Genomic DNA, 14,559 nt, shown 5'->3' on the forward strand with positions numbered 1-14,559 from the left:
AGAATATTTCCAATTTATGAGAGAACCGGACATGAGTAAAGTAAAGGACAAATTTGATTTTATTAATCAACAAAACTTAATGCGCATTTGCATGATGTAGGCAAAAATGGTTAGAGCCTACGTTGTGAATGATAGAAAAATCTTTCAACATGACTTAAGTAACCAAAAATCTACATTTATTTTTAGTATTTATTCTAGTATTTTATTCTATTCCAGCATTGCCCTTCAATCAGCTGCGAGTTAAAGGACAATGCAAAATAACCCGTCAGCGACAACATAACTAGTCAAACTTCCCAAGAAGGAAACAACGAAAACAACAACGGTCGGTCAGCGAGGGCACAACGCCAACAGAAAAACAATAATACATTGAAGTCAATATTCCTTTTGTATAGTAATATACATATGTATATATATGTATATATACATATATATACATATAAATATATATATATATAAATATATATAGTCAGTTTTCGTAAAATCTTCCCAAGAAGGAAACAACGAAAACAACAACGGTCGGTCAGCGAGGACACAACGCCAACAGAAAAACAATAATACATTGAAGTCAATATTCCTTTTGTATAGTAATATACATATGTATATATAGCCAAAATTCAACAGTATTTTCCCCCAAACAGCAATGCCTTATTAACACACGAAATGCTTTATGATCCATTTTTTGTAAACTAGCACATGTTGCTTCACAAAAATGCTATATCTCATTAACTAACAGTTATAACCCAACTAATAGAAATCATATAGATGGTAGTAGTAGTATTATCTATATATATATATATATATATATACTAGAGGACCCGTCCACGCTTCACTGTGGCGGATACATAGATAATACTACTACTACCATCTATATGATTTCTATTAGTTGGGTTATAACTGTTAGTTAATGAGATATAGCATTTTTCTGAAGCAACATGTGCTAGTTTACAAAAAATGGATCATAAAGCATTTCGTGTGTTAATAAGGCATTGCTGTTTGGGGGAAAATACTGTTGAATTTTGGCTCAAGGAAATCCAGCGTTGAAAAAATATTTGCTAAGCTGGAAACAGGCGAAATGAGCACCGAGGACAATGATGCTCTAAAGAGGCGAAAGCTCTGTGCAAAGTGGGTGCCTCACAAGTTCATAATCCAACAAAAACAACGAATAACTGATTCTGAGAAGTGTTTGAGTGCTCTTTAATCGTAATAAAACCGAATTTTTGCGTCGGTGTGTGACAATAGAAACATGACTCCAACATTTCCCACAGAAGTCCAATCGACAGTCATTCTAGTGGACTGCACATGATGAACCGGTTCTCAGGCGTGGAAAGACGAAAAAGTCGGCTGGAAAGGTTATAACAACAGTCTTTTGTGATGGACGTGGTATAATATTCATCTACTGATTACTGATCCAGTTATAATCCAATGCACTGCGTATTTGGTTGCAGTTCTTTTCTACTACTCCAAATACTTAGCAATTGTATTATCTTTAAGGAAGAATCTGTTTAAAATTGTCCGCATATATACAAATGATTCCTACAAACATGAATTTTGAACAAATGCTTATGATTTGAAATATAATTTTTGTATTTATGAGTTTTATTAAATTTTAACATAAAGAGGTAAAAAGTATTCGATGGCCTTACCCTGTTTCTAAGCTACCTCCCCAAAATTTAGAATTTTCAAAAAATAATTTTTTTTCTGCACATTCGTTAAGTGTAATATCTTAAAAATATTCCCTGAAAATTTCACGTTGACCCGATAATTAGTTTTTGAGTTATTCGACGATTAACAAAGAGAGCTCGGGCACTTCAAAGCGCTAGTGTGAAACTTTAAACGCGTTTTTCTCAAAACTATGTTTTTTGAACCGGTGACAACTGTAACTCGAAACCCGTTCAGAAGATTTTAATTAAATTGCAGCTTTTAGAATACATAATAAACTCGGGCCTGATCGAAGGATTTTTATTTTTTCGAAAATTTCGATTTTTTAAGACCAATTAACTGTTGATTTTTTCGCAAAAATTTAGAAAAAAGTTTCCTGAGGCCGCCATTTTGTTAATTTTGGAAATAAAAAAACCTACCATCAGGCCCGAGTTTATCTATTTATAAAACTAATTTTTTTTGTGAGATTGATTTTAGATGAATCTCCAAGGACTCATGCTTGTCACCGCAAGTACCTTTTTTTGGCACGGGGTCAACACAAACAACTATACCTTTGGAAATTAAGTTTTTTTTTTGAAATTTTCGTGAATTCACTTCAATACATCCTATAATAATGCCATATTACTACTTTTGTAAAATAACATGAACCGATCATCATGAAACTTTGTACATATAAGTAGGTACTTCTGAGGGTATTAGAAGTAAAATAGGGTACTTTATATTAAAAAAAAGGTGCGTGGAAGAAGTTATACTTCTTAGTGATATTCAGAAATGCATATCATTTTGTATGAAAGAAAAACAGAACATTTAAATTCATTATGCACATTTTATAAAGCAAAATCTAAATGAAGGAATTTTGACTCGGAAAGTAGTTCCGTCTCTTCGTTGCGGAAGGGAATATGCAGCGTAACCATCTCTCTTTTGTACTCTTCGAATTGGGTTGTCATATTATAATTTGTATATCTTATATCATGGTGTTTAGTCAATTTCTTGAATTCATTATTGGCGTTGCATTTGTATTGCGCACAAAACTGGGCCAAAGTAAATGAATTTTCCTTTTATTTTTCTTTGCAGTTTTTCACTAAATTTAAATAAGTTTCTTAATAAATTTAAATAAGTGTTTTAATAAATTTAAGTAAATTTACATGTATTTTCATTCATATTTAATTATCAATAAATTTTTTTAAAATTATTTGCCCTAGTTGTCCATTTTATTTTCTCATGCATTTCAGTCGATTTTTGTATAGAAATTTGACCGGCGTAGAAGCAAAATGCGAAACAATCATACATATACTATGTCGTTTGCACATTTGTCTGTATGTTTGCGAAAGCAAATGTTCTACAAAAGCATATTTCTATACTTAAACAAATTATTTGAACCATCGTATATTTCTTACATGCATAACTAAGCCATACTTAAGCAACGCCACGAAAGTGTCAATAGTGGTGTTGGTGGTAAGCACATACAAAGTCACAATGTGAACGCAGGTTCGAATCTCGATGGACTTAGTCTTTAATTTTTGCATTTTAACATCGTAATACTATTCTAATAAATATTTTTCTTACTAATAGAAATTAAATTTATTACAGCAATATACCTAACATACATATACATATGTATGTACATAATATTGCTGTGATAAATTTAATTTCTATTAGTACGAAAAATATTTATTACTATAGTATACGATGTTAAAAGGCATACATCTTTCTATCCTATCTTGTATATCTGCACATGCTCATATAAATGTATGTATACGAATGTGCGCGTTCAGAAATTCAAGGAATTCGCACAAAAAAAAAAGAGAGGCGAAAGAAATAAAGTCACATAAAATAGTTGAGAATTCGCAAAAATGAAAGACAAACGAAAGAAAAATAATGCGCAAGCATACATAGGCGTACTGTACTTATTGACCGCATTATTTTTGCGTAAAACCTTGGAAATTATTAATTAAAATCACCACTCAGAAGTCGTTTTATCCGTTGTTAAGTGAACATCATTTCTAATATGCCACAACACAATATTAGAAATGAAGTTCATAAACCTCAAAGTGTAAACACAATGGCTACGACAGACTGCAAACTACATCTGTCAAATATTAAAATACACACGTTCTTATGGGCAGTGTTATTTTGACAGCTGCACGACTTCACGACTGCAGGCCGACAGTTGTCGTTCTCGCTAACTTCAATATCCTCCTATTTTTGCCAACGACAGTACGACGACAGTAGAGTTGACAGTAGCATGGAAGATAGAAAGAGGAGGTAGAGTGGTGATGCCACTAATATGTAAAATGTAAAATTATTCACAGCTCTAACAAACTTGATGTTATTTTACAAATAAAAGCATAAAATAGCTCTATTATAGCTCTATTATATCATTTGTAATAGCAATTGATAATTTAAAGCAAAAATATTTACCTATTTACTTATTTTTTGCATAAAAAATTTCACTTTGAACAAAATATTAAAATTTCATTGAAGTGAAAGGTATTAGTATGGCCACAACGAAATTGTGTACATGCAAAATGGACAACTGCGTTGTTTTGTGTACATGCCGGCCATTGTGTTGTTGTTGCTTCTCATAATGTACATGTAGTAAGATGAACAACGACGTTTTCAGTTCACTGTCGTGCCGCTGCAGTCTGTCGTAGCCATTGTGTTTACACTTTCACGCTGTCAGATAAAACGATATACCTCGTCATCGCGGGTCGACTTCCAAAAAATTTAAATGAAGACTAACTACAGAAATGATCCTGTAAAGTATAGCCTTAATTTTTCAACGGCCAACACAGAGTATTTCAACCAAAACATACGCAAAATAGTTGAGAATTCGCAGAAATGAAAGACAAACGAAAGTAAAAGAAGCATAACTTCAATAATGCACAAGCATACAAACATACATATGCGCAGCAGCAGCAAGGAAAGAGGTAACAATCGGCGATCCATTGTATAATTCTTTCATGCATAACCAAACCATAATTAGGACAACGCAATACAAGTGTCAATGGTGGTAAGCGCTTGAAAAGTTACGACGAGCACGTAGGTTCGAATCCCAACAGAATTTATTTTTAATTGAATATGTCACCAACCAAAAATTGAAACATTGTTCTACAAAAAAAACAACAGCATAAGCATGGCAACATTGTGTTGTTGGTAGAAAAGCCGAGCTGTGCCGAAAGAAACGAACAAACGATCGCCGATTGTCACCGCTTCGCTTGCTGCTCGAACATCTTCGCAGACAAGGTTGCGTAGATTCATATTGAGCAAGGTTGCGCAAACTGAATCTATCGCAACGTTTTCCGAACTCGTATAAGAAGTATAACTTCAAAAAAAAAAAAACAACAAAATTTAAGAAAGATAAAAAAATTGTTTATCAAAAAATTGTCAAATTTAGCTACTTCAACGCCATCTAGCATTACAATAATGAAGTTTCAACCCCGAATACTGTAATACCGTCCCACTGAATTACCGGCGGTGACGACAATATCTAATTCAATTGAATATACTCGTACATAGTTTCAACTGTTTCTAATTTTTCTATATTTATTGTTATTTTCTTCTGTCGTCACATGCAGTATAAAACTATTCAAATTTTTTATGTAATCATTAATTTTTGTGGTTAGCAGTCACTTTATTATTGTAGATCTTACTCGCTGATGTTAATTATTACTCTGCTTTTCTTAGAAAATGCCTCGGAAGCGGAAATCTGGTATATCCAAAATTTCACCACGGGCCCGTGCCGCAAACTTCGGCTCACGCAGAGCCGAGAAGACAACAACAAGCAGAGCGGCAAAGAGTTTTGAGAGCAGCTGAAACGCCTATTCAGGCACGAGTTCGTTTAGAAAGACAAGCTGCACTGCAGACAACTAGAAGAACGATAGAAACACCAGAACAATCGCATTTGATAAGAATTCGTAATGCAGACATGCAGACCACGCGCCGCCGAAATTTCATGCGTAATGATTGGGCTGTGTTTAATGGTACTGGGTTTCAATATGATCCTTCAATTGAATATCATAATCATCCATTGATTGTTATTGGCTCAATGAATAAAAAATGTCAGTACTGCGATGCTTTTAAATGGAAATATGAAACTGCTGGAATGTGCTGTTCCGGTGGTAAAGTTTCACTTCCATTACTTGGTGAACCAAAGAGCCTTTGAAAACCTTATTATACAGGTGAGTCAAAGCAATTTTAAGCAAAATAAGAAAGTATAACTCTTGCTTTCAAATGACATCCTTTGGAGTTAATAAAGTGATAAGAATGCCCGGTTTTTGTTTTTTTTTTTGTAAAGCGTGCATTAAATCATCACGTTTATGGCCGACAGTTGAAAAACTCTGCCTGAAAACGAATATGAGAGTGCATCTTTATAATGACGTGGATTCAGGACTTTATGCAGAAATGTTGTTGAAAATTGGTGATGGTTGTTTAGATGTTGACGTTGAAGGCTGTATATTAGTGTCAAGAGAATTTTGTAATTTAGTAAAAAGTGATGTGGATCTCATTGCTAATGTTTTTCCGGAATTGAAACAAAATTTGTAAAGCGATCAGTGGTTGTGTGCAAGAGCAATATTAGCACCAAGAAATGAAATTGTTAATAGGATCAACACTGACATTTTAAACGAGGTTCAAGGAGGAATGGAGGAATATTTGTCAATGGATACAATTATAGATACGGAACTAAGTACTTCATATCCTGTGGAGTTTTTAAATTCACTTGAACTATCGGGTGCACCGTCACATAAACTTCAATTGAAACTACATGTACCAGTAATGCTTATGCGAAATCTAGATCCTCCTCTTCTATGTAATGGAACAAAGCTTCGGATAACAAAATTGGGACAGATCATATGTACTTGGTGCTACTATTTTAACAGGTGTCGGTAAGGGAAACAGTGTTATAATACCTCGGATACCAATTATTCCCACTGACCTTCCATTCCAATTTAAAAGGATTCAGTTTCCCGTCAAGCTTAGCTTTGCTGTTACTATAAACAAGGCACAAGGACAAACATTACAGGTAGCAGGAGTGCATTTAGATTGATAATTTGTATTTTATTTTTTTAAATAGTTAGAATTCGGAATTATTTATTTTTGTTTCGGTGAAATATATATTAGCATTTTTTGTTGCATTTTAATACGCACATTTTAAGGTGTTGAAACTTCATTGTCTATAGTAATTTTTAAAAATTGTTGATCTCATCCAAGCAATAAAATTTAGTAATCATTTTGAATTATTTCTATTATTATACCCTTACCCTTTATCTCTCATACTTATTTAATAGCTCCACTGCGGGCGAAGCCGCGGGTAAAAAGCTAGGTTTTATATATAAAGATATGACACTAATCCGAATATATAAATATGTATATTTGAATATAATACACTCACATATATATATACATATATGTACATATATATATATCTAATAAATAATATTCTCGTCTCACGGCGTACGTAATTGAACTCCTCTGAAACCGCTAGACCGATTTTCCTGAATCTTAGCGTGCATATCGGCTAGGGTGGAGAATCGGACAACATCTATTTTTCATCCTCCTAAATGTTAAGGGAAATTGGAAAATTCCCAAAAAATAGGTATCATTTTTCCATACAAATTTTTATACTCTCGCAACAATGTTGCTAACGGTTGTTTGTAAGTCCTAAAACTAAAAGTGTCAGATATAGGGTTATATATACCAAAGTGATCAGGGTGACGAGTAGAGTCGAAATCCGGATGTCTGTCTGTCCGTCCGTCCGTCCGTGCAAGCTGTGAGATATCATGATGAAAGATGGGCAAAATCGGCCCACTGCCACGCCCACAAAATGGCGGAAACCGAAAACCTATAAAGTGTCTTAACTAAGCCATAAATAAAGATATTAAAGTGAAATTTGGCACAAGGGATCGCATTAGAGAGGGGCATATTTGCGCGCAATTTTTTTGGAAAAGTGGGCGTGGCCCCGCCCCTTACTAAGTTTTTTGTACGTATCTCGGAAACTACTATTGCTATGTCAACCAAACTCTACAAAGTCGTTTTCTTCAGGCATTTCCATATACAGTTCAAAAATGGAAGAAATCGGATAATAACCACGCCCACCTCCCATACAAAGGTTATGTTGAAAATCACTAAAAGTGCGTTAACGGACTAACAAAAAACGTCAGAAACACTAAATTTTACAGAAGAAATTGCAGAAAGAAGCTGCACCCAGGCTTTTTTTAAAAATTGAAAATGGGCGTGGCCTCGCCCACTTATGGACCAAAAATCATATCTCAGGAACTACTAGACCGATTCCAATGAAATTCGGTATATAATATTTTCTTAACACCCTGATGAAATGTACGAAATATGGGTGAAATCGATTCACAACCACGCCTTCTTCCAATATCTGATGCCTTCTCTGTATAATATATACATTAGGAAACAATGATGATAGCGGAATAAAACTTTACACAAATACGGTATTTGAAAAATATGTAAATGACGGATAATGAAAACTCGATTATCACTTTATCATGCGAGAGTATAAAATGTTCGGTGACACCCGAACTTAGCCCTTCCTTACTTGTTTTTATACTCTCGCAACAATGTTGCTAACGAGAGTATTATAGTTTTGTTCACATAACGGTTGTTTGTAAGTCCTAAAACTAAAAGAGTCAGATATAGGGTTATATATACCAAAGTGATCAGGGCGACGAGTAGAGTCGAAATCCGGATGTCTGTCTGTCCGTCTGTCTGTCCGTCCGTCTGTCCGTCCGCAAGCTGTAACTTGAGTAAAAATTGAGATATCATGATGAAACTTGGTACACGTATTCCTTGGCTCCATAAGAAGGTTAAGTTCGAAGATGGGCAAAATCGGCCCACTTCCACGCCCACAAAATGGCGGAAACCGAAAACCTATAAAGTGTCATAACTAAGCCATTAATAAAGATATTAAAGTGAAATTTGGCACAAAGGATCGCATTAGGGAGGGACATATTTGGAAGTAATTTTTTTGGAAAAGTGGGCGTGGCCCCGCCCCCTACTAAGTTTTTTGTACATATCTCGGAAACTATTATAGCTATGTCAACCAAACTCTACAGAGTCGTTTTCTTCAGGTATTTCCATATACAGTTCAAAAATGGAAGAAATCGGATAATAACCACGCCCACCTCCCATACAAAGGTTATGTTCAAAATCACTAAAAGTGCGTTAACCGACTAACAAAAAACGTCAGAAACACTAAATTTTACGGAAGAAGTGGCAGAAGGAAGCTGCCCCCAGGCTTTTTTTAAAAATTGAAAATGGGCGTGGCGCCGCCCACTTATGGACCAAGAAGCATATCTCAGGAGCTACTAGACCGATTTCAATGAAATTCGGTATATAATGTTTTCTTAACACCCTGATGACATGTACGAAATATGGCTGAAATCGGTTCACAACCACGCCTTTTATGCCTTACGTTATGTTTCACATAAAGTGATCAATTACAGATTGAAATTTCTTACGAAGCCACGAAGAGGTCGCGCTAATATCGGTCGGCGTTCCTTTTGCCATCAACGTATGGCAGCCCAAGACACATGAACGACTACTCCCAGGATGCGATGACATACATGTGGAATTATGGAACGCGGTCAATCAGCAAGCGATCGTCACGATATCACAGCACGACTTTTCAAACAACAGCAGCGATGTTTGATGGACTTTATCTTGAAGCAGCATATGGTATGTATGTACATACATATGTATATATGGTGCTGTTAGATGCTGGATGTACTCTGTTGAGTAGCAAAACAAAGTTAGCCGCACGCACACATTCTTTTTTGGATGGTGGATGGTGGTTACACCAGATCAAACTGATGAACTCATTTCTGTGGAAATTCCTGATGCAGAGAAAGATACAGTATTATACCAAATGGTGAAAACCAATATGGTTCATGGACCTTGCGGACACCACAATCCCACTTCGGGTTGTATGTCTGACAATAAATGCTCGAAACACTATCCTAGAATGGCCAAAGAGTGTATTTCAACCCAGAGAATACGGTACAGCCAATGGAAACACCGCCAGCAACAAAATTAACATTGACGAGTTTTTTCTCAACTTTCGTCAGTGATCCGTTTGCGTGAACATTGCTCTATTCAGAAATTGATATTATACCTGGAATGCATCGTCAAAGAAATATGTAGTTGCGCAGAAAGCAATTCCAACCAGTAGATTAACATCCAGGTGTGTTATCAACTAATGCATTAGGACAAATTTACACAATCCACCCGATAAACGACGATTGTTTCTGCCTTCGGTTGCTATTGATTAATGTACGCGGTTCAACTTTATTTGAGTCATTGCGTACTGTGAATGGTACGGTGTGTGCAAATTTTGGAGAAGTAAGCCAGCAATTATAATTGCTGGAACATGTAATCACTGGAATGAAAATGAGTACGCACACTTTTCGCTATAAACATTTAGACAAATCAGCCTTCAAATCCGCGTCGAAAAATTGGAAATGGATCAATTCCGGTGGTTCGATATCAATTCTATCTGTCGTTTATCAATTCACGAAAGATGAACTCATCACGAATGTTCGGACATTGGCCAAATTATTGTAACTATGATTCCTTAAGTGCACGCGCAATGTTACCTGCCAAAAATACCGATGTTGTTCACTTAATCTAGAAGATTCAAAGTCAAATTCCGGGAGACTTGCGCTCATACAAATCGATCGATCGTCTTGACAATGAAGACGACCCTGTGAATTATCCAATGGAATTTCTAAATTCTTTGGAGAGGCTTGGTATGCCACCGCAGCATTTGCGTCTCAAAGTTGGATCTGTCGTTATTATGTTCCGCAATCTGCGCTGTCAAATACAAGGGGGCAGAATGCTTGATTCTAAGAATTCCTTTGAGTTCTAACGATTTGCCATTTCAGTTCAAACGTACATATTCCGTTTCAAGTGAAAATTGCATTCGAGATGACAATCAACAGGACACAAGGATAGTCGCATAGTGTGTGGCATAAATTTGGAAATGCTATGTTTTTCACACGGTTAGATATACGTGGCGTGCTCACGAGTTAGAAAACCATTTTTTCTGTACATCGGAACAAAAACCAAAAAATGTTGTCAAAATACTTAATTTCACGCAGGACAACGGCTGCGGGGTCAAAGGGCACTTCAATGAAACGGATAATTTGCGGACACGTATAACGCTTCGATTCAGTATCTACTTTGGATTCACTTTCATTTACTTAGAGAAGTTCAACTAAATAACACTTAATTTTTGTAATCGAAATGAATTCATTACTGTTGTGAAATGAAATATAATTTTATGAAAGTAGATTATCAGAAAGTGTATTCTGTTTACCTTCTAAACATAAAATGATCAAATGTTTGATCTCACATCCTTCATCGCTTATTTTTGAATAATTAGTCCTCACCGAACTGAAATCGAAGCAGTTGACGATAGATTTGTATTAAAACTGATAACAATTTTAAAGTCCTAAATAAAAAAACATGTACATTTTTTATTGCATTTTATATTGAACTTTACCTAATTACGAATAAATATAGTTTAAAAAAATCTAAAAAGTTAAACACTTTAGTATACTAATTACCCAGTACGCCACAATTTGGAAAATCAATATACAAACACACGATTTTTAAGCTAAGTATGCAAAAATGTACGCAATTCTGTAGAAATTGCATTCTGATGCTCGAATGTCGAGAGTGTTACATATGTCGTATTATTTTTTTGCCGCACCAACGACACATCTCAGCCAGAGAATATAAAAACATATGTTTTGACTAACCGAGAAATGGATTCGATTTATGCCATGCGATTTATATAATTTTTTATTTTTTTTACACTTTTTTATACATATGTTTCGAAGTTCTTTAGAATATTCAGGTAGATAGATATTTAGATATTTCAGGTATATTTAAAGATTTTTTTTAAAAAATGTTGAAAAATAACAGAGTTATGTGCTGTCTTCGGAGGTGCCTAAAAAAAGTGCCTCAACTGGTGACATGATTCCGACCGAACGAGTAGCTGAAGCAAAGAAATTCAAAAAGTTTGTTAAACTTAAAGGTATTTCCTATACAATGACTTACGATTTTTTAAAATTATCAAAAATTAAACTATGGCGTAGTTCTGAAAAAAAATCGTTTTTTAGGTAAAAGTTTTTGTTTTTTTAATACCGCATTGATAATTTTCAACCAATCAAAAAGATCGTAAGTCATTGTATAGTATATTTATTCAACATTACTCGGTTTTAATTTCTTGTTGAGTTATGATGTCAGCAATTTTGAAAAGCTCTGCTACTATTCAAGATACGACCTTGCCGATTTCACAGAATACTTTTGGGTATAAGCTATCGAAAAAGAAAAAATTTTTTTTTTGGAATATGTCACACTGGTATAGCCCCTTAAAACAATGTCTGATAATAAAGTAAAATCGTAAACAATGTCAGGTAGTGCTGCTATAGTCCTAATGAAGATTTTGGAGCCGCATTTATGACCAATTTTGCCAGATACTATTTTAATCTTTGTTCACCTAATAAAAAATATATATTTTGATATTAGATAGAAATTTATTGCATAAGTGTACATAAAAATTTTTACTTTTATATGTCAATCATTTGGTCTTTGTTTAATTTTATCAAATCGATATCATGGAAAATAATTTGAAATGGTAACCAGTTTTAATTTTTATGATAATGTCATCCTATGTGTTAGAATATTTATTACTGCAAGATATAGTAGTATATAAACATGTATTTCAATTTCAGTCACATTATACTCCGATCCATCAGTTTGTGTTGCATATAAATAACAAATCTTGGAGTTTTCGTCTGTAAATAATTTTTTGAAATGATAGTTTGGTTCTTTCACCTCGTTGCCGCGCACTTCGCTTTATCAACTTATATCGCATTCCAGTATTTACGCACTTCTCCACTTCAAACTTTTCAAATCCATTTTCTCCACCACTCCATGTACAATATCTTCATTTTCAATTATTTCTTCTTCTTTCAAAACGTGTCAGTAGCCATTTTCCAGAGTGAAATTGTTAATATCACTCTGCGTAAAAGTGTCAACAAAAAATGTTTAAGAATATTAAAGTAAACGCTTCATTGTAAAACCAGGTGAACAATATGTATAAATAAAAAAGTGAGAGACTTAATTAAAAATATAACAATCATGAAAAAACTTAAGAGCTGTTCACAATATTTTGCAAATTCACTGTTGTCTATAGGCAAAATAGACCAATTATGGTAATATGTATCCCAACCATTTATATTTATTTCCATTTTAGTAAGATGCGTTCAAGAGGTCTAATAAAGAAATAAATTGAAAATATTGTTCAGTTTGACACAACATGCGAAATAGAGATTCGATAACGCGGAGAACAGCCGTGAAACTATTTAGCAATGCTGCTACTGAATGCAATTGATAATGCAAAAACACTGTTCATTTTTTGGACAAAGTAAATTTTCTAAAGCATTGCAGTCAAAATGGACCGAGAGAAAAAAAATTTATCAAATTTCATATGTATGTAGGAACATACATATGAGTACAAATGTTCCCGTTCATTCCCAATGGACTCCTTAAAGCTCTTTATACATTAATATTTCCTATATCATATTTGGCAACATTCGCACTATATCAAGGTGCATGCATAATTCTTTATGTCGCCTTGGTTTCAATTTTGTAAAATCCTTAGGAAGTATGTTATGTTTAATGCATATATACATATAAATACTCGGATGGGTTGTTTTATGATGAATTATAAATATTTTTCGGATGGCGGTTTTGATATTAAGTTGTGTGTTTCGTATTGTTGCTACCAAAATATGATATCATCGATTGCATTTGGGGAAGAAAAGAAGGTCACATATCATGCATTTAGTACTCACCTTAAAAACTTCCCATATTGCCGAGAACGGAAGAACAGTTAACCCTACCAACAAGTCTGCAACGGCTAAATTAACTATTAAGTAATTCGTAACACTACGTAATTTGTTTGAACAGAATACTGCTGCTATAACTAAAGAATTTCCGGAAATTACTAAGAGTATGATAAATAGAAGTATAGCTAACGATATTATATTCGCTGGATCTGACCATCTCAGTGATGCTGCCATATTTTCACACTCTGTCCTATTCATTGTGGTAAATTATATTTTTGTTGTTGAATTTACGCACGATAACTAAATTCCTGCAAATAAAAAGCAAATTAAGTGGGGAAATTAATTTTGTTTGATAAAGGTGCTAAGGGTGTTAAAATAAGGAAATGTTAAGTTTATCAACACCAAAAATTAACCACAAACTGAAGACAACACTTTACCCAGGTTACCCAGGCTTATGATGAGGCAGTAGCAATATACTTGCGCGCAAAAACACTGCTTATTTCAGTTCTAAATAAAACAAGTAAGGAAGATCGAATTTCGGGAGCAACCGAATGTTTTATAATCTTGCAAGAATCAAAGTCATGGACATAGCTTGTAAGATGCAAGAGTATAACATAATCGGTTGCTCCCGAACTTGGTCATTCCTTAAGTATATAACTCAAACACTGACCGACATATTCGACTAAGGTTTGTTAGGAAAATTAAAACTATTAGGCATACTTCTGTAGTATATGGGAGTTGGGAGTGGTATCAACCAGATTTTACCTATTTATGCCAATACTTACAATACTAACATGTCATATACTTTTAAAATGTTTCCTGAAATTCATTAAGGTAAGTAATGGAGTAAAATCACCTACATCAGATGTTATATGTTTGTTATATGGGGGCTAGGTGAAGTTTTCGCATAATTGTATCCATTTTAGGCACAAAGATACACTGTTATGACTAAAACACGTTCTCTCACTTTCATTGAGATAACTCACATATTGGCCGATGTATGCGGTATAAAGTCATT

General features: G+C 34.3%; 1 protein-coding gene and 1 non-coding gene across 21 annotated transcripts in view; both read right to left on the reverse strand.

Annotated features, from left to right (window-relative positions):
• Window positions 1-14,559, reverse strand: part of LOC126752895 (ATP synthase subunit beta, mitochondrial) — a 74,231-nt gene that overhangs the window by 46,269 nt on the left and 13,403 nt on the right. For 17 of the 20 annotated variants that reach the window (XR_007666074.1, XM_050463984.1, XM_050463973.1 and 14 more), the window contains one exon: window positions 13,548-13,849. Coding sequence is in view for 17 of the 20 variants with exons in the window: in XM_050463984.1 (XP_050319941.1) it covers window positions 13,548-13,799 (252 nt within the window). In the remaining 3 variants the exon portion in view is untranslated. The remainder of the gene's footprint in view (window positions 1-13,547; window positions 13,850-14,559) is intronic. The other 3 variants (XM_050464026.1, XM_050464036.1, XM_050464009.1) reach the window with 1 other exon arrangement.
• LOC126751838 (small nucleolar RNA U3) lies at window positions 4,220-4,432 on the reverse strand. The gene has a single exon (XR_007665936.1). It is a non-coding gene; the product is annotated as a small nucleolar RNA U3 (small nucleolar RNA).

The sequence above is a fragment of the Bactrocera neohumeralis genome, chromosome 2, assembly GCF_024586455.1.
Source record: "Bactrocera neohumeralis isolate Rockhampton chromosome 2, APGP_CSIRO_Bneo_wtdbg2-racon-allhic-juicebox.fasta_v2, whole genome shotgun sequence".
In the NCBI taxonomy this organism is placed as follows: domain Eukaryota; kingdom Metazoa; phylum Arthropoda; class Insecta; order Diptera; family Tephritidae; genus Bactrocera; species Bactrocera neohumeralis.